This window comes from Neoarius graeffei, chromosome 27 (genome assembly GCF_027579695.1).
Source record: "Neoarius graeffei isolate fNeoGra1 chromosome 27, fNeoGra1.pri, whole genome shotgun sequence".
Taxonomy (NCBI): domain Eukaryota; kingdom Metazoa; phylum Chordata; class Actinopteri; order Siluriformes; family Ariidae; genus Neoarius; species Neoarius graeffei.
Genome location: NC_083595.1, coordinates 54,657,879 through 54,681,181, shown reverse-complemented (window position 1 = coordinate 54,681,181; position 23,303 = coordinate 54,657,879). Strand labels below are relative to the sequence as shown.

General features: G+C 42.1%; 1 protein-coding gene across 2 annotated transcripts in view; it reads left to right on the top strand.

Moving 5' to 3' along the window:
* The window catches only part of cdh11 (cadherin 11, type 2, OB-cadherin (osteoblast)), a 146,482-nt gene extending 130,500 nt beyond the window's left edge, over window positions 1–15,982 (top strand). For both annotated transcript variants that reach the window (XM_060911914.1, XM_060911915.1), the window contains 2 exons: window positions 13,552–13,803; window positions 14,258–15,982. In XM_060911914.1, the coding sequence (XP_060767897.1) occupies window positions 13,552–13,803; window positions 14,258–14,757 (752 nt within the window). In that variant the 3' untranslated portion in view covers window positions 14,758–15,982. The remainder of the gene's footprint in view (window positions 1–13,551; window positions 13,804–14,257) is intronic.
* The last annotated feature ends 7,321 nt before the right edge of the window (window positions 15,983–23,303 follow it).

The window sequence follows — 23,303 nt, the reverse complement described above, 5'->3', positions numbered from 1 at the left end:
TGATCATCTTAACCTCCGTTATTAGCAGTATAAACACTGTTTATGGAAATTGATCATTTTCATGGTTGGGGGTCGTACAGACTTTCTGATTGGCTGAGGTGTAAAAGTGAATAAAGACGCAATGAAGTGAAATGAGAAGTGAACGTCTTTGGCTTAGCGGTATGGCACTATTAAGATCTGATGTTATTATTGCGATAAATTACATCACAGTACACTTTTTTGGAGCATTTCACAGATATCATGAGTATCTTTTATAACACTGATCACCAGCAGCGTGTCATGGACTCATATTTCCACATCTCATCAGAAGAATCAGAATCACTTTATCAAATGAATCCGAGTCACTTTATCAGATGAATCAGAATAACATTATGAGATGAATCAGAATCACTTCATCAGATTTATTGAAATAACATTAGGAGAGGACTCAATCACTTTCTCAGAGGAATCACAATCACATTATCTGAAGAATCAATTTATTAGAAGAATCATAATCACTATAACAGAAGGATCAGAAATGCAGAAGAGTCAGACTCAGTCTGTCAGAAGAACCAGAAACACTTATTCACAAGAATCAGAATTACTTAATCAGAAACATCTCAATCAATTATCAGAAGAATCTTCATCACATTGTCTGAAGAATCGTAAACACTACTCCAAGAATAAATCATCAATTTCTCAGAAGAATCCTAAATGTGTCAGAATCAGGATCACTTTATCAGATGAATCAGAATCAGGAATTTGTTTTGGGAGAATTGATGGAACAGAAGGACAAAATATACAACTAACATAAATCATGCAAATACAAATCATGTAAACCAGGGGTCACCAAACTTTTTTCTCTGGGGGCCACATTGTCGTTCCTGACTGTGATGGGGGGGCCGGGGTCGGGTCAGCTATATAACATAGAATTGTATGACCCAGACAAATCTGACTACCAGCAGGCCTCACTGTGTCGTAGAGATTACTAGCCTGGCACAGCCATCCCCACTACTATATCCCCACTACTATACCCCCACTACTATATCCCCACTACTATATCCCCACTACTATATCCACACTACTATATCCCCACTACTATATCCCCACTACTATACCCCCACTACTATATCCCCACTACTATATCCCCACTACTATATCCACACTACTATATCCACACTACTATATCCACACTACTATACCCCCACTACTATATCCCCACTACTATATCCCCACTACTATACCCCCACTACTATATCCCCGCTACTATATCCCCGCTACTATACCCCCACTACTATATCCCCGCTACTATATCCCCGCTACTATATCCCCACTACTATATCCCCGCTACTATACCCCCACTACTATACCCCCACTACTATATCCCCACTACTATACCCACGCTACTATATCCACGCTACTATACCCACACTACTATATCCCCACTACTATATCCACACTACTATATCCCCACTACTATACCCACACTACTATATCCCCACTACTATATCCCCACTACTATATCCCCACTACTATACCCCCACTACTATATCCCCGCTACTATATCCCCACTACTATATCCACACTACTATACCCCCACTACTATATCCCCACTACTATATCCCCACTACTATACCCCCACTACTATATCCCCGCTACTATATCCCCGCTACTATATCCCCACTACTATATCCCCGCTACTATACCCCCACTACTATACCCCCACTACTATATCCCCACTACTATACCCACGCTACTATATCCACGCTACTATACCCACACTACTATATCCCCACTACTATATCCACACTACTATATCCCCACTACTATACCCACACTACTATATCCCCACTACTATATCCCCACTACTATATCCCCACTACTATACCCACGCTACTATATCCACGCTACTATACCCACACTACTATATCCCCACTACTATATCCACACTACTATATCCCCACTACTATACCCACACTACTATATCCCCACTACTATATCCACACTACTATATCCCCACTACTATATCCACGCTACTATATCCACGCTACTATATCCACGCTACAATACCCACACTACTATATCCACGCTACTATACCCACACTACTATATCCCCACTACTATATCCCCACTACTATACCCCCACTACTATACCCACACTACTATATCCCCACTACTATATCCACACTACTATATCCACACTACTATACCCCCACTACTATATCCCCGCTACTATATCCCCACTACTATATCCACACTACTATACCCCCACTACTATATCCCCACTACTATATCCCCACTACTATACCCCCACTACTATATCCCCGCTACTATATCCCCGCTACTATATCCCCACTACTATATCCCCGCTACTATACCCCCACTACTATACCCCCACTACTATATCCCCACTACTATACCCACGCTACTATATCCACGCTACTATACCCACACTACTATATCCCCACTACTATATCCACACTACTATATCCCCACTACTATACCCACACTACTATATCCCCACTACTATATCCCCACTACTATATCCCCACTACTATACCCACGCTACTATATCCACGCTACTATACCCACACTACTATATCCCCACTACTATATCCACACTACTATATCCCCACTACTATACCCACACTACTATATCCCCACTACTATATCCACACTACTATATCCCCACTACTATATCCACGCTACTATATCCACGCTACTATATCCACGCTACAATACCCACACTACTATATCCACGCTACTATACCCACACTACTATATCCCCACTACTATATCCCCACTACTATACCCCCACTACTATACCCACACTACTATATCCCCACTACTATATCCACACTACTATATCCACACTACTATACCCCCACTACTATATCCCCACTACTATACCCCCACTACTATATCCCCACTACTATACCCCCACTACTATATCCCCACTACTATACCCACACTACTATATCCCCACTACTATATCCCCACTACTATATCCCCACTACTATATCCCCGCTACTATATCCCCACTACTATATCCCCGCTACTATATCCCCACTACTATACCCCCACTACTATATCCCCACTACTATACCCCCACTACTATATCCCCACTACTATACCCACACTACTATATCCCCACTACTATATCCCCGCTACTATATCCCCACTACTATATCCCCGCTACTATATCCACGCTACTATACCCACGCTACTATATCCACGCTACTATACCCACACTACTATACCCCCACTACTATATCCCCACTACTATACCCACACTACTATATCCCCACTACTATATCCCCACTACTATATCCACACTACTATATCCCCACTACTATATCCCCACTACTATATCCACACTACTATATCCATGCTACTATACCCCCACTACTATATCCCCACTACTATACCCCCACTACTATATCCCCACTACTATACCCACACTACTATATCCCCACTACTATATCCCCACTACTATATCCCCACTACTATATCCACACTACTATATCCCCGCTACTATATCCACGCTACTATACCCACGCTACTATATCCCCACTACTATATCCCCACTACTATACCCCCACTACTATATCCCCACTACTATACCCCCACTACTATATCCCCACTACTATATCCCCACTACTATATCCACACTACTATACCCCCACTACTATATCCCCACTACTATACCCCCACTACTATATCCCCACTACTATACCCACACTACTATATCCCCACTACTATATCCACACTACTATATCCCCACTACTATATCCACGCTACTATATCCCCACTACTATATCCACGCTACTATACCCAGGCTACTATATCCACGCTACTATACCCACACTACTATATCCCCGCTACTATATCCCCGCTACTATATCAACGCTACTATATCCCCGCTACTATATCCCCACTACTATACCCCCACTACTATATCCCCACTACTATACCCCCACTACTATATCCCCACTACTATACCCACACTACTATATCCCCACTACTATATCCCCACTACTATATCCACACTACTATACCCCCACTACTATATCCCCACTACTATACCCCCACTACTATATCCCCGCTACTATATCCCCGCTACTATATCCCCACTACTATACCCCCACTACTATATCCCCACTACTATACCCCCACTACTATATCCCCACTACTATACCCACACTACTATATCCCCACTACTATATCCCCACTACTATATCCACACTACTATACCCCCACTACTATATCCCCACTACTATACCCCCACTACTATACCCCCACTACTGTATCCCCACTACTATACCCCCACTACTATATCCCCACTACTATATCCCCACTACTATATCCACACTACTATATCCCCACTACTATATCCACACTACTATATCCCCACTACTATATCCACGCTACTATACCCACACTACTATATCCACGCTACTATACCCACACTACTACTGTATATCCCCACTACTATATCCCCACTACTATATCCCCACTACTATATCCACGCTACTATATCCCCACTACTATATCCCCACTACTATACCCACACTACTATATCCCCACTACTATACCCCCACTACTATATCCCCACTACTATACCCCCACTACTATATCCCCACTACTATACCCACACTACTATATCCCCACTACTATATCCCCACTACTATATCCACACTACTATATCCCCACTACTATATCCACACTACGATATCCCCGCTACTATATCCCCACTACTAGATCCCACACTACTATATCCCCACTACTATATCCACACTACTACTGTATATCCCCACTACTATATCCCCACTACTATATCCACGCTACTATATCCCCGCTACTATATCCACGCTACTATACCCACACTACTATATCCCCACTACTACTGTATATCCCCACTACTATATCCCCTCTACTATATCCCCACTACTATATCCACACTACTATATCCCCGCTACTATATCCACGCTACTATACCCACACTACTATATCCCCACTACTACTGTATATCCCCTCTACTATATCCCCACTACTATACCCACACTACTATATCCCCACTACTATATCCCCACTACTATATCCACACTACTATATCCCCGCTACTATACCCACACTACTATATCCCCACTACTACTGTATATCCCCACTACTATTTCCCCACTACTATATCCACGCTACTATATCCCCGCTACTATATCCACGCTACTATACCCACACTACTATATCCCCACTACTAGATCCCCCACTACTAAATCCCCACTACTATACCCACACTACTATATCCCCGCTACTATATCCACACGACTATATCCCCCACTACTATACCCACACTACTATATCCCCACTACTATATCCACACGACTATATCCCCACTACTATACCCACACTACTATATCCCCACTACTAGATCCCCCACTACTAAATCCCCACTACTATACCCACACTACTATATCCCCGCTACTATATCCACACGACTATATCCCCACTACTATATCCCCACTACTATATCCCCCACTACTATATCCATGCTACTACTGTATATCCCCACTACTATATCCCCACTACTATATCCACGCTACTATACCCACACTACTATATCCCCACTACTATATCCCCACTACTACTGTATATCCCCACTACTATATCCCCTCTACTATATCCCCACTACTATATCCACACTACTATATCCCCGCTACTATATCCACGCTACTATACCCACACTACTATATCCCCACTACTATATCCCCACTACTACTGTATATCCCCACTACTATATCCCCTCTACTATATCCCCACTACTATACCCACACTACTATATCCCCACTACTATATCCCCACTACTATATCCACACTACTATATCCCCGCTACTATATCCACGCTACTATACCCACACTACTATATCCCCACTACTACTGTATATCCCCACTACTATTTCCCCACTACTATATCCACGCTACTATATCCCCGCTACTATATCCACGCTACTATACCCACACTACTATATCCCCACTACTAGATCCCCCACTACTAAATCCCCACTACTATACCCACACTACTATATCCCCGCTACTATATCCACACGACTATATCCCCACTACTATATCCCCACTACTATATCCCCACTACTATATCCACACTACTATATCCCCACTACTATATCCACACTACTATATCCCCACTACTATACCCACACTACTATATCCCCACTACTATATCCACACGACTATATCCCCACTACTATATCCCCACTACTATACCCACACTACTATATCTCCACTACTATACCCACACTACTATATCCACGCTACTATATCCCCACTACTATATCCCCACTACTATATCCCCACTACTATATCCCCACTACTATACCCACACTACTATATCCCCACTACTATATCCCCACTACTATATCCACATGACTATATCCCCACGACTATATCCCCACGACTATATCCCCACGACTATATCCCCACTACTATATCCCCACTACTATACCCACACTACTATATCCCCACTACTATATCCACATGACTATATCCCCACTACTATATCCACATGACTATATCCCCACTACTACATCCCCACTACTATATCCCCACTACTATATCCACGCTACTATATCCCCACTACTATATCCCCACTACTATACCCACACTACTATATCCCCACTACTATATCCACACGACTATATCCCCTCTACTATATCCCCACTACTATATCCCCACTACTATATCCACGCTACTATATCCCCACTATTATATCCCCACTACTATATCCCCGCTACTATATCCCCGCTACTATATCCCCAGTTCTATATCCCCGCTACTATATCCCCGCTACTATATCCACGCTACTATATCCCCGCTACTATATCCCCGCTACTATATCCACGCTACTATATCCACGCTACTATATCCCCAGTTCTATATCCCCGCTACTATATCCCCGCTACTATATCCACACTACTATATCCCCACTACTATATCCCCACTACTATATCCACATGACTATATCCCCACGACTATATCCCCACGACTATATCCCCACTACTATATCCCCACTACTATACCCACACTACTATATCCCCACTACTATATCCACATGACTATATCCCCACTACTATATCCACATGACTATATCCCCACTACTAAATCCCCACTACTATATCCCCACTACTATATCCACGCTACTATATCCCCACTACTATATCCCCACTACTATACCCACACTACTATATCCCCACTACTATATCCACATGACTATATCCCCTCTACTATATCCCCACTACTATATCCCCACTACTATATCCACACGACTATATCCCCACTATTATATCCCCACTACTATATCCCCGCTACTATATCCCTGCTACTATATCCCCAGTTCTATATCCCCGCTACTATATCCCCGCTACTATATCCACGCTACTATATCCCCGCTACTATATCCCCGCTACTATATCCACGCTACTATATCCACGCTACTATATCCCCAGTTCTATATCCCCGCTACTATATCCACGCTACTATATCCACGGTACTATATCCACGGTACTATATCCACTCTACTATATCCCCGCTACTATATCCCCAGTTCTATATCCCTGCTACTGTATCCCCGCTACTATATCCCCGCTACTATATCCACGCTACTATATCCCCGCTACTATATCCACGCTACTATATCCCCGCTACTATATCCCCGCTACTATATCCATGCTACTATATCCCCGCTAATATATCCACGCTACTATATCCCCGCTACTATATCCCCGCTACTATATCCATGCTTCTATATCCCCGCTACTATATCCCCGCTACTATATCCACACTACTATATCCATGCTTCTATATCCCCGCTACTATATCCCCGCTACTATATCCCCACTACTATATCCACGCTACTATATCACCGCTACTATATCCACGCTACTATATCCCCGCTACTATATACCCGCTACTATATCCCTGCTACTATATCCCCAGTTCTATATCCCCGCTACTATATCCCCGCTACTATATCCCCGCTACTATATCCCCGCTACTATATCCCCAGTTCTATATCCCCGCTACTATATCCACGCTACTATATCCCCGCTACTATATCCACGCTACTATATCCACAGTACTATATCCACGGTACTATATCCACGCTACTATATCCCCGCTACTATATCCCCAGTTCTATATCCCCGCTACTGTATCCCCGCTACTATATCCACGCTACTATATCCCCGCTACTATATCCCCGCTACTATATCCCCGCTACTATATCCACGCTACTATATCCACGCTACTATATCCCCGCTACTATATCCATGCTACTATATCCCCACTACTATATCCATGCTACTATATCCATGCTTCTATATCCCCGCTACTATATCCCCGCTACTATATCCCCGCTACTATATCCACGCTACTATATCCACGCTACTATATCCCCGCTACTATATCCATGCTACTATATCCCCACTACTATATCCATGCTACTATATCCACGCTACTATATCCCCGCTACTATATCCCCGCTACTATATCCCCGCTACTATATCCACGCTACTATATCCACGCTACTATATCCCCGCTACTATATCCATGCTACTATATCCCCACTACTATATCCATGCTTCTATATCCACGCTACTATATCCCCGCTACTATATCCCCGCTACTATATCCCCGCTACTATATCCCCGCTACTATATCCCTGCTACTATATCCCCGCTACTATATCCATGCTTCTATATCCCCATACTACTATATCCCTGCTACTATATCCATGCTTCTATATCCCCGCTACTATATCCCCGCTACTATATCCACACTACTATATCCACGCTACTATATCCCCGCTACTATATCCACGCTACTATATCCCCGCTACTATATACCCGCTACTATATCCCCGCTACTATATCCCTGCTACTATATCCCCAGTTCTATATCCCCGCTACTATATCCACGCTACTTTATCCCCGCTACTATATCCCCGCTACTATATCCCCAGTTCTATATCCCCGCTACTATATCCACGCTACTATATCCACAGTATTATATCCCCGCTACTGTATCCCCGCTACTGTATCCCCGCTACTATATCCACGCTACTATATCCACGCTACTATATCCCCGCTACTATATCCATGCTACTATATCCACACGACTATATCCCCACTATTATATCCCCACTACTATATCCCCGCTACTATATCCCCGCTACTATATCCCCAGTTCTATATCCCCGCTACTATATCCCCGCTACTATATCCCCGCTACTATATCCCCGCTACTATATCCACGCTACTATATCCACGCTACTATATCCCCAGTTCTATATCCCCGCTACTATATCCACGCTACTATATCCACGCTACTATATCCACGGTACTATATCCACGGTACTATATCCACGCTACTATATCCCCGCTACTATATCCCCAGTTCTATATCCCTGCTACTGTATCCCCGCTACTATATCCCCGCTACTATATCCACGCTACTATATCCCCGCTACTATATCCCCGCTACTATATCCCCGCTACTATATCCCCGCTACTATATCCATGCTACTATATCCCCGCTAATATATCCACGCTACTATATCCCCACTACTATATCCCCGCTACTATATCCATGCTTCTATATCCCCGCTACTATATCCCCGCTACTATATCCACACTACTATATCCATGCTTCTATATCCCCGCTACTATATCCCCGCTACTATATCCACACTACTATATCCATGCTTCTATATCCCCGCTACTATATCCCCGCTACTATATCCCCACTACTATATCCACGCTACTATATCACCGCTACTATATCCACGCTACTATATCCCCGCTACTATATACCCGCTACTATATCCCCACTACTATATCCCTGCTACTATATCCCCAGTTCTATATCCCCGCTACTATATCCCCGCTACTATATCCCCGCTACTATATCCCCGCTACTATATCCCCAGTTCTATATCCCCGCTACTATATCCACGCTACTATATCCCCGCTACTATATCCACGCTACTATATCCACAGTACTATATCCACGGTACTATATCCACGCTACTATATCCCCGCTACTATATCCCCAGTTCTATATCCCCGCTACTGTATCCCCGCTACTATATCCACGCTACTATATCCCCGCTACTATATCCCCGCTACTATATCCCCGCTACTATATCCCCGCTACTATATCCACGCTACTATATCCCCGCTACTATATCCATGCTACTATATCCCCACTACTATATCCCTGCTACTATATCCCCGCTACTATATCCATGCTTCTATATCCCCATACTACTATATCCCTGCTACTATATCCATGCTTCTATATCCCCGCTACTATATCCCCGCTACTATATCCACACTACTATATCCACGCTACTATATCCCCGCTACTATATCCACGCTACTATATCCCCGCTACTATATACCCGCTACTATATCCCCGCTACTATATCCCTGCTACTATATCCCCAGTTCTATATCCCCGCTACTATATCCACGCTACTTTATCCCCGCTACTATATCCCCGCTACTATATCCCCGCTACTATATCCCCAGTTCTATATCCCCGCTACTATATCCACGCTACTATATCCCCGCTACTATATCCACGCTACTATATCCACAGTACTATATCCACGCTACTATATCCCCGCTACTGTATCCCCGCTACTGTATCCCCGCTACTATATCCACGCTACTATATCCACGCTACTATATCCCCGCTACTATATCCATGCTACTATATCCCCGCTACTATATCCCCGCTACTATATCCATGCTTCTATATCCCCGCTACTATATCCCCGCTACTATATCCCCGCTACTATATCCATGCTTCTATATCCCCATGCTACTATATCCCTGCTACTATATCCATGCTTCTATATCCCCGCTACTATATCCACACTACTATATCCATGCTTCTATATCCCCGCTACTATATCCCCGCTACTATATCCATGCTTCTATATCCCCGCTACTATATCCCCGCTACTATATCCATGCTTCTATATCCCCGCTACTATATCCATGCTTCTATATCCCCGCTACTATATCCATGCTTCTATATCCCCGCTACTATATCCCCGCTACTATATCCATGCTTCTATATCCCCGCTACTATATCCCCGCTACTATATCCCTGCTACTATATCCATGCTTCTATATCCCCGCTACTATATCCCCGCTACTATATCCCCGCTACTATATCCCCGCTATTATATCCATGCTTCTATATCCCCGCTACTATATCCATGCTTCTATATCCCCGCTACTATATCCCCGCTACTATATCCCCACTACTATATCCACGCTACTATATCCCCGCTACTATATCCATGCTTCTATATCCCCGCTACTATATCCCCGCTACTATATCCATGCTTCTATATCCCCGCTTCTATATCCCCGCTACTATATCCATGCTTCTATATCCACGCTACTATATCCCCACTACTATATCCATGCTACTATATCCCCGCTACTATATCCCCACTACTATATCCCCGCTACTATATCCATGCTTTTATATCCCCGCTACTATATCCCCACTACTATATCCATGCTTCTATATCCCCGCTACTATATCCCCACTACTATATCCCCACTACTATATCCCCGCTACTATATCCATGCTTCTATATCCCCGCTACTATATCCATGCTTCTATATCCCCGCTACTATATCCATGCTTCTATATCCCCGCTACTATATCCATGCTTCTATATCCCCGCTACTATATCCCCACTACTATATCTATGCTTCTATATCCCCGCTACTATATCCCCACTACTATATCCCCACTACTATATCCACGCTACTATATCCCCGCTACTATATCCATGCTTCTATATCCCCGCTACTATATCCCCGCTACTATATCCATGCTTCTATATCCCCGCTACTATATCCATGCTTCTATATCCCCACTACTATATCCATGCTTCTATATCCACGCTACTATATCCCCGCTACTATATCCCCGCTACTATATCCATGCTTCTATATCCCCGCTACTATATCCATGCTTCTATATCCCCACTACTATATCCCTGCTACTATATCCCCACTACTATATCCCCGCTACTATATCCATGCTTCTATATCCCCGCTACTATATCCATGCTTCTATATCCCCACTACTATATCCATGCTTCTATATCCATGCTTCTATATCCCCGCTACTATATCCCCACTACTATATCCATGCTTCTATATCCCCGCTACTATATCCCCACTACTATTTCCACACTACTATATCCACGCTACTATATCCCCACTACTATACCCCCACTACTATATCCACACTACTATATCCCCGCTACTATATCCCTGCTACTATATCCATGCTTCTATATCCCCGCTACTATATCCATGCTTCTATATCCCCACTACTATATCCATGCTTCTATATCCATGCTTCTATATTCCCGCTACTATATCCCCACTATTATATCCATGCTTCTATATCCACGCTACTATATCCCCACTACTATATCCATGCTTCTATATCCCCGCTACTATATCCCCACTACTATATCCATGCTTCTATATCCACGCTACTATATCCACACTACTATATCCATGCTTCTATATCCACGCTACTATATCCCCACTACTATATCCCTGCTACTATATCCACGCTACTATATCCACACTACTATATCCACACTACTATATCCACACTACTATATCAACACTTGATTCCTGGCACATATTTGTTTATCTTTACTAGTGGTTTGCAAAAGTAGTAATCGAGTCTTCACACTTTGTTTTAATTTGAAATACCACAGATATTCCATTTATTTATTTTCTAATAAAAATAACATCAAAGCTGTCAAGGTAAGAAACATCTGCCTAGTTGAGGTGATTGACACTGGCAAAGGTGAGTGGAAAATTATAAATTGTAGGTAGGCCTGTTGATATTATTAATAATATTAATAATAATTGTGTGCAGCACTTAATAAAGGTCAAATAAATAGGCCTATAAAATAAATACATTTAAAAAAAAACAGTGAAATTATACTGCACTCTCTGTCAGCTTTTCGCTGACCGCTCGCCATTTTGCTGTCCTGAACACTGACAGTTCTCTGCGCGTGCGCTGCCTGTCACTGCTTGATCGCGAGCATATGATGAAAATTCAGAAAATATGAATAGTTCATTTTATAACTAAATATCAATTTTAATTGATAAAATCAACAAAATACAAGATGCAGACGTTATTATTTGCCAAAAAGCAATTTTAAAAAATAGGCCATGACCACTTTTGGGGATTGCCTCATAGGGCCGGTTCAAGTGGTGGGGGGCAGAGGGGCTGGGGGGCCGGTCAAAGGGGGGTGGCGGGCCGGAGTCAGCCCACGGGCTGTAGTTTGATGACCCCTGATGTAAACAGTACAAATATGACCAATAAATACAAGAAATAAATGCAAACTTAATGCATACCAACCATCATGATCTTCTCCTTGCTTCTGCTCATTCCACTGAGGGTTTTTTTTTTCCATCTGTTGTTTCTTGCTGAATGTTACAGACAGCACGGCTACAGTGGTGGTGATCCGGAAGAGTTTCAGCAGGATGACCCAGGACGTTTACGCTCTGCCCATCGAGATCAGCGATAACGGAGTGCCTCCTCTCAGCAGCACCAACACCCTCCTGATCCGAGTGTGTAGCTGCGACGCCAAACAGACCATCCTGTCCTGTAACGTGGAACCGTTATTCCTGCCGGCGGGCCTCAGCACCGGAGCGCTCATCGCCATCCTCGCCTGCATCGTCATCCTGCTCGGTAACGCTCACGACATCACAGCAAATACGTCACAGTCCAAGAGAGTTTTACCGAGATGGTTTAACTGCTGGTACAATCAAACTGAAAATATACTGAATATATTAAATACAATTCTGCTTTAATGCAAAATGTAAAATAAGAAGTCATAATTACATTTTTTAAAAAATATTTAGAGAATGGAATACAATTTTGAGAAACATTAATAAAATAATGGTGTCAATTTGTACGAGTCATAATCAAGTTTATGCAAATTTATTACCTGCCCTTCAGTGATTAAATTTAAACGCAATTTCAGTTCCTGAAGGGATTTTCAGGCTGCAGGTGACAAATTATTCTATTTGCATTGACCCCACCTACTATTTTACATTTTTATGTAGAAATGCATGTTTAATAGATTAAAAATACGTGGATAAATGACAAATTAAATATCGACTAATCCGATGTTCTTCCACAGCGATCGTGGTTCTGTTCGTGGCTTTGAGGCGTCAGAAGAAGGAGCCCCTGATCATGTTCGAAGAGGAGGACATCCGTGAGAACATCATCACGTATGATGATGAAGGTGGTGGTGAGGAGGACACGGAGGCGTTCGACATCGCAACACTGCAGAACCCCGACGGCATCAACGGCTTCCTGCCTCGCAAAGACATCAAACCTGAGCTGAGCTACAGCGTCCGCGCTGGGCTCCGACCTGCCGGCACCGGCGTAGACGTTGACGAGTTCATCAAGACGCGAGTATGCGACGCTGACAACGACCCGACGGCACCACCATACGACTCCATCCAGGTGTACGGCTACGAGGGGCGGGGCTCCATCGCTGGCTCTCTGAGCTCTCTGGAATCAGTGACCACGGATTCGGACCTGGATTACGACTACCTTCAGAACTGGGGGCCACGTTTCAAAAAACTGGCCGATCTGTACGGCACCAAAGACTCGGCAACTGAAGACAACTCTTAACGACGGATCACGTTCATCTTTGCAAAAAAAACAAAAAAAAAACAAACAAAAAAAAACAAACAAAAAAAAAGACCCTGTCCACTCAAAAACACCTCCCCGCCCCTTTTTTCATCACTTCCACTAACGACATGTGCTGTGTGACGTTTACTATAAGCAATTCCACAACGTTCATCTATTTAGGTCGTTTTTTGTTCCAGTATACATCGAGTATACAACTAGGAATCTTTTACGTAGGCGTGATCGGAACAGATGGAGCAGACAAAAAATGAAAAAAACGGAATTAAAATATATATAAAAAAACAAAACAGTATAAACAAACACCTCTGACACAGGACGTACAGAAAGTCAAAGCAGTGCGTGTGGGACGCGACCTGTTCGACGTTGATTGCTGATACTGTGAACAAGCTCACGCCGGAGAGAGAGAGAGAAAAAAACAGTTGCCTTATTATTATTAACACAACACACAGAAAAATCAGCGATTTGAGACATGTCCCTCGTCAACAGCACCTCCATAAGGACAACGGAGGAATGACACCAAACTGGTCTTTTTTTTTTTTTTATTTTGCATTATTTTTGCTTTCATCTGTATTAGCTTTCACAGAATTAAGAAAAAAACAATGAATTAAAAAAAACAACCCTGATCAACAATCACAATCACAAAGAAAGACATGTGAGCTCAGAAACCGCCTTAAATCACGGACACTCTCGCAGCACAGTGCATTTCTTTTTTTTAAAGTGAACACTATATCCAAAAACAAACTAAAACCCATGTAACCTGTGTGCAGTACAAATGTGCAAAATGTCTCTTGAGGTTCAATCTCACGCCTACCAGTTTCACATATGTCTTTTTATTACAATTATTATGCTTATTATTTTATGATATAATTATTATGACTATCATTATTTCCAGTGACTTCTCTTTTTTGTTTGTTTTTATTTTCTTTAATATTTTTTGGCGTATTTTATTCTCCCTTGTGAGAAAAATAGCAATCTGTCCTGTCGCGGTGAAAGAACGGCTAATTTCTATGTCGATTTTATGGTAACTATTTGTACAATTTTAAAAGTTCTTATTTTAGTATTCATACGAATATCAGTATTTCGACATGTAAGAAACTGTTACAACATCACACTTATATTTTATGAACATTGTACTGTTGCTTTATTATGTGCTTCAATCTACGAAGCGGAAAAATCTTTGAAATAAATGCTCTTTTTATAAAATAAACACATGGTGTTACATTACATTACATTGCATGAAAGTCTGAGCTAGATTTATAGTAACATTTACAAATAAATAAAATGTATTTTCATATGAATGTGATGTCCTATATACAGTATGAACAATGTGTTAAAATTAGTAAACAATTTAATGACAAATGTTTTTTTAATATAAAATGCAAGAAGAAATTACATAAAATCCTTTGTAAATTCTAAAATGCTTTTATTTACCAAAAGAAAATACAATTTATGCGAAGCGAGAACAAAAAAGTAAATGATGGAAAATCTAAAAACCTGATTTTTTTATGAAGTAAATAATTATATGCTTAAAAAGATGCTTATTATGATGATTGTTGTATCAAAACATACTTCACTTGTATCACCAGATTTTATATTTTTAGTTTGTTTTGTTCCATTCATTTCCATTAGAGCACACACACATAAAATGTTATGCTAATTTTCACACATACCGATCAGCCATAACATTACATTAAAACCAGCTGCCTCATGTTCTGAAGATCTCCTTGTGCCACCAGAACAGCTCTGAGCCTCGAGGCCTGGACTCCACAAGACCTCTGAAGGTGTTAGGTTAGGTTAGGTTTCTTTATTAGTCTCCACCAAGGAGAAATTTGTCTTGGAGACAGGGTGGTTGCAGCACCATAAAAAGACAAAAAAAAACAAAACACCAAAAAAAAAAAACCAGATAAAAGTAACGTGCAATACGTTACCAGTGAGACATACAAAAGACAGGGATATATGTAAGGTACAGAGACATTGGATGTCCTAACCCACTGCCCCTGTCCCATCAAGACCATACCATCCCTCCCTCCAGCACTCCCACACCACTCCCATCACCCCCCCATCCTCCAACCATAAACACATTCATACTATAACAAATATCTAAAATTACATTCATTCCATAATTAAAAAAAAAAAATGATAAGAGCAAGGATACATTCATTCATGCATGTGCTGTGGGATCTGACACCAAGATGTCAGCAGCAGATCCTCTGAGTCCTGTAAGTTGTGGGTGTGGCCTCCATGGATCAGACTTATTTCTCCAGCATGTCCCAGAGATGCTGATCAGATTGAGATCTCCAGAATTCAGAGGCTGGGTCTGAATACACCTTGAGCTCTTTGTCATGTTCCTGAACAGTTTCTGCAGTGTGTCAAGGAGCATTATCCTGCTGAAAGAGTTCAGTGCCGTTCGGGAATACTTCTGCCATGAAGGCATGAACTTGGTCTGTAACAATGTTCAGGTTGGTGCTACATGTCAATCATTCATATGAACACAGGACCCAAGGTTTCCCAGCAGAACACTGTCTCGAGCATCACACTGCCTCCTCTGGATCGCCTTCATCCCACAGTGCATCCTGCTGCCATCTCAACACACACACACACACACACACACACACACATGATTCATCAGACCAGGCCATCTTCTTCCATTGCTCCATGGTCCAGGTCTGATTCTCACATGGCCATTGTAGGTCTTTCAGTGGTGTACAGGGGGTCAGTATGGGCTCTCTGACTGATCTGCAGCTACATAGCTCCAGACGCAGCAAGCTGCAATACACTGTGTGATTGGACTCCTTTCTATCAGAGCCAGCATTCACTTTTTCAGCAGTTTCTACTCCAGAAGCTCTTCCATAGGATCAGACCAGACCTGCTCACCTTCACTCCCCACATGAATGAGTTTTGGGTATCCCATGACGCTGTTGCCGGTTCACCGGTTGTCCTTTGGATCCTTGGAACACTTTTGTTCGGTACTAACCACTGCATACCGGGAACACCCCACAAGATGTCTCATTTTGTTGATGCTCAGACCCAGTCATCTCACCATCACAATTTGGCCCTTGTCAAAGTCACTCAGATCCTTACACTCGCCCATTTTTCCTGCTTCCAACACATCAACTTCAAGAGCTGACTGATCTCTTGCTGGTTAATAAACCCCACCCATAATAAACCCCACCCCTCGACAGGTGCCACTGTAATGAGATAAACAATGTTACTCACTTCTTCACCTCTCAGTGGTTTAAATGTGATGGCTGATCGGTGTAGTTTAGTTTACCATAATTACACTGTGAGAAATGGGGGTACAGTAGGAGTCCATTTCTGTCCCCTGAGGTACAAGCTACACTAATGTACCCCCAGGGCTCATTATTGGACCTCAAGGTAATGACGTGTACCTTTTTAGGCCCAAAAAGGTACAAATATGTTCCCCAGCAGTATATAAAGGGTACAGATAAGTAGCTTAGAGGGTCCTGCCCCAGTGACAAGCCGCTGTAGCCCTAAAGGGACAATAATGTGCTTTATTTCCTGAGATTGTCTCTCATCTCATCTCATTATCTCTAGCCGCTTTATCCTGTTCTACAGGGTCGCAGGCGAGCTGGAGCCTATCCCAGCTGACTACGGGCGAAAGGCGGGGTACACCCTGGACAAGTCGCCAGGTCATCACAGGGCTGACACATAGACACAGACAACCATTCACACTCACATTCACACCTACGCTCAATTTAGAGTCACCAGTTAACCTAACCTGCATGTCTTTGGACTGTGGGGGAAACCGGAGCACCCGGAGGAAACCCACATGGACACGGGGAGAACATGCAAACTCCGCACAGAAAGGCCCTCGCCGGCCACGGGGCTCGAACCCGGACCTTCTTGCTGTGAGGCGACAGCGCTAACCACTACACCACCGTGCCGCCCTCCTGAGATTGTAGTGTAGTAAAACTAGTAAAAATATTATATTATATATTTGTTTTTTCTGCTGTTTACATGAATTTTTAAAAAACAAACAAAAAATGACATATAGTCCAGAAATTACGGTGATTATCCTGCTGTTTTTCAACACTATGTCTCCTGTGTTACTGACAGATAGAGAAGGAAAAACAGAGCTGGAGGTTTGAGAGTATGTGCAGTCTTTGGGAAGAATAACACACACACACACACACACAGTAGTGTTTTTGAGTGGCTGTGCAGCAGTGGGTCTGTCCTTTGTCCGTCACCGGGGAGTTCCACATCGACTCTCTCAGAGGGACGCAGCATGTTGAAAGGTCAGCATGCACTTTGTTAAGGAAATAATAAAAAAAAAAAAACAACGACAGACAGACAGAGAGAGAGAGAATTGAACCCAGCCGTTGATTTCCCACCAGACAGCAGGTGGTAAACAGACGAGTGTCACCACAGGCTCTGCTCTATTACATCCTGCTCCTGCACAACTCCGTCTGTGTGCTAAGTGAAGGCCATGAAGTGGCCTCTGATGAGGAACTTGCGTCGCCGTTAGCACCTCTCCAGATTCCTGCGCTGTTTACTTCTTATTAATGTTCTGACTCAAGGTCATTACTTCAGACATTATAGTGATGCAGTACCACTGTAGCGTCAAGTTTAAAACACCCCTGAGCTCCATTTCTTTATTTGGAGAAAAACATATATTTTTTGTTGTCATCAAAAACAAGCAATTAATTTACTTTTTTTATTTGACGAAAAAAATTGTCATAAATTATTTGTTTGCATTTTTAGTGTCATATTGAAATAATATATATATATATATATTCATGAAATTGAGGCGGCATGGTGGTGTAGTGGTTATCACTGTCACCTCACAGCAAGAAGGTCTGGGTTCAAGCCCCGTGGCCGGCGAGGGCCTTTCTGTGTGGAGTTTGCATGTTCTCCCCGTGTCCACGTGGGTTTCCTCCGGGTGCTCCGGTTTCCCCCACAGTCCAAAGACATGCAGGTTAGGTTAACTGGTGACTCTAAATTGAGCGTAGGTGTGAATGTGAGTGTGAATGGTTGTCTGTGTCTATGTGTCAGCCCTGTGATGACCTGGCGACTTGTCCAGGGTGAACCCCGCCTTTCACCCGTAGTCAGCTGGGATAGGCTCCAGCTCGCCTGCGACCCTGTAGAAGGATAAAGCGGCTACAGATAATGAGATGAGTTAAATAACAAATAGAATAAACTAAGTTTGGATTTAAAAATAGAATAAACTAAAATAAAAGCTATCTAGGATAACATTAAAATTCAAAGGACAGTAAAATATTGCACAATGTACTGCAGTGGCAACAGCTTAAAGGTGTTCAGTGCAACAGTGTGAAAGTACAGCAGCAAAACCACGAGCAGCAACAGTTCACAGTATTAAAGCACATTGGCAAGGTGTGTAGTGTTCAGTATATGGGGGGTGGAGCGTTATGGAGCTCCACCCCCCATATATGGGGGGGGGCAGTTATGGAGGTGTTCTGTAGCATTATGAACAACACATTTAATCCTTTTTAAGGTCTGAACAAATGTTTTGAAGAGAAAAAAAATAATTGAGCTGATATGTTAGTCCTGTGTTAACCCGAGAGCTACATGATGTTGTGATTTTATTTACAATCCTGTTTCCAACAAAGTTGGATGCCAGATAAAACATCAATAAAAACAGAATGTAATGATTTGCAATGGATATTCAGTTGAATACAACACAAAGACAAGATATTTACTGTTCAAACTGATAAACTTTGTTGTTTTTTTGTCTAAATTTGATGCCTGTAAAACATTCCAGAAAAGTTTATTACTGTATTACATAACGTTTTTTTTTTTTTTTAACTAACTGTTTATGAAGTGAGTCACTAATTCCTGAGGTTCTGAAAGTGAAATTCTTTCTCATTCTTGCTTGATATACAACTTCAGTTGCTGAGCAGTCTGGGGCTTCTGTCATTGTATTTTTGTGCTTCATAACATGTCACACATTTCCAATGGGAGGCAGGCCAGTTTAGCACCTGCACTCTACTTTATTGAAGTACTTTGAGGTATTTTATAGAAATACACACAAATAAACACATTTGGTTGCTTCCATAAACAAGTTTGAATCATTCTGGTATTTTGTGTGTTTATATAATTCAAATAGGTGGTTAGAATTTAAACTTCAATTACATTTTATTAATTTTCATCACAAATGTTTGATTTATTAAATTTATTAAATTATGTGTGTATTTAAAATTCATTTTGTTCATATTTATGAAATTAGAATGTATAGGAAATGAATTTTAATTAATTAATAACAATAATAGTAATTCTGTGGTCTGTAATTAATAATAATTTCATGAATATCTCATCATCTGTAGCCGCTTTATCCTGTTCTACAGGGTCGCAGGCGAGCTGGAGCCTATCCCAGCTGACTATGGGTGAAAGGCGGGGTTCACCCTGGACAAGTCGCCAGGTCATCACAGGGCTGACACATAGACACAGACAACCATTCACACTCACATTCACACCTACGCTCAATTTAGAGTCACCAGTTAACCTAACCTGCATGTCTTTGGACTGTGGGGGAAACCGGAGCACCCGGAGGAAACCCACACGGACACGGGGAGAACATGCAAACTCCGCACAGAAAGGCCCTCGCCGGCCACGGGGCTCGAACCCAGACCTTCTTGCTGTGAGGCGACAGCGCTAACCACTACGCCACCGTGCCGCCCGCTGTTATTTAACTATTTTACTTATTTAGTTAATTTAGTTACTTATTCATGCTGCACACACCAAGACCTGGGTAACTGCGTTTCGTTCTTATCATGTCACATGGTTGAATGACAATAAATCTGAGTCTGAGTCATAAGCCTTTCATGACAACTTATATACTTAATCCTGAATATTATCTCAACAGTATTTATAAATGTTTCATTCCAACAGGACTCGACTGCCATTGCGGCTCAAGTGAGAGAATTTTGTTGACATAATGTTGTTATGACACTTTCAGGACATCATAAACACTGAGTTTGTCGCTCACAGAGCCATCGTGGTGATGCAGCAACACAAACAATGAGTTATTTTGTTTTTCCATCAGCTCGCAGGATCACAAATAACACTGCAGTAATCTGTGTCACTGTTTCCTGAAGCACCGTATTTGGTCATTCATATGCAGCTGATGCTAGTTGCTATTTCACGCTAGTTGTTATTTGCTAACTGTTTTTATTTTGCTAATCAAATCTGCATCATTGTTATCTGAAGCACCGTATTGGGTTGGGTACACACAGCTGATGCGAATCACAATTTGATGTTAGTCATTTTTGCTTACTGATGCATTTTTTCCCAATTAAATCCACATCAGTTTCTTGAAGTGCCATAATTAGTTATGCTCATGGTCACTAATACTACTTTTTATCTGACACTAGCTGCTATGCAATTCTAGTCATTATTTGCTAGTTGATGCTGATGAGTTTCCAGAAACACCATATTTTGCAGCTATAGCTGATGCTAATTTGAATTTGATGCTAGTCATTGTTTGCTAACTGATGTTATTTTTCTAATTAAATCTGAATTCCCGTTTTTTGTAGCACATGCAGCTGATGTGAGTTGCGACTTGATGCTCGTTGTTATTTGCTAGCCAGATTTATTTTTCTGATTAAATCTGCATCAGTGTTTCTTAAAGCACTGTATCTGTACATGCAGCTGAAGGTAGTCATGAGTTGATGCTCGGTGCTATTTATTGGTAGTTGCTATTTTACACTGGTCGCTATATCATTCATTGTAGATGATGCTAATGGTAATTCTTCTCATTAAATCTGCGTCACTGTTTCCTGAATCACCGCAGATGCTAGTTTCTATTGTCGCTTTTCCCAACCATGTTTTATTTTTCCCCAATCTGATCATGTGATTATCGTGCTCTCTGAAATCCCTCGAGTCCCGTTTGCAGCCCCGGTTCTGTCTCTCGGCCCGAGTGTCTCTTTGACCTCGACACTGTGGAGGACAGAAAATGTGGACAGCAGGTCTGTCTCTTATCCCAGGGATCCATAAGAAAGTGTCAGATTCTTCCCCAGGAACACTGAATCGATCATTCCTGCTTAACACTGGCACTGCAGACAAAGTGTGGGCTCGAGGACGCGCCGGAGTCTGAGGGGGATAAAGATACAAACCCAATGAAAAATTCAACATCATCCATCTCTCGGACTCTGAGGCTTCACAAACGACACTTTCTACAAACATTACATTCTCAATAAAAAAAAAAAAAAAAAAGTTTATTAAAATCCTGTAGCGTGTTTAAAAGGACACGAGTAAATAATCCCACAACAAAACATAATGAAAATGAAATAAAATTCTAAACACCGGAGCAGGATTACTTCGAGTGAAGCTATGAATTAACGAGTTACGTAATTTAACCCAGTACAGGTTTTTTTAGTCATGAAATGTCACATGACCACTTTTTAAAATGATAGAGCTTGTAATTATTCCAAAAATAATCAACCAAGTTGCACCGATAAACTATTAGCTTCATAGATAAAATTATTAGGGCCACATTACACTCCTTAAATATTAATAGTTAAACATGTATTATACATATTAAATATTCAAAC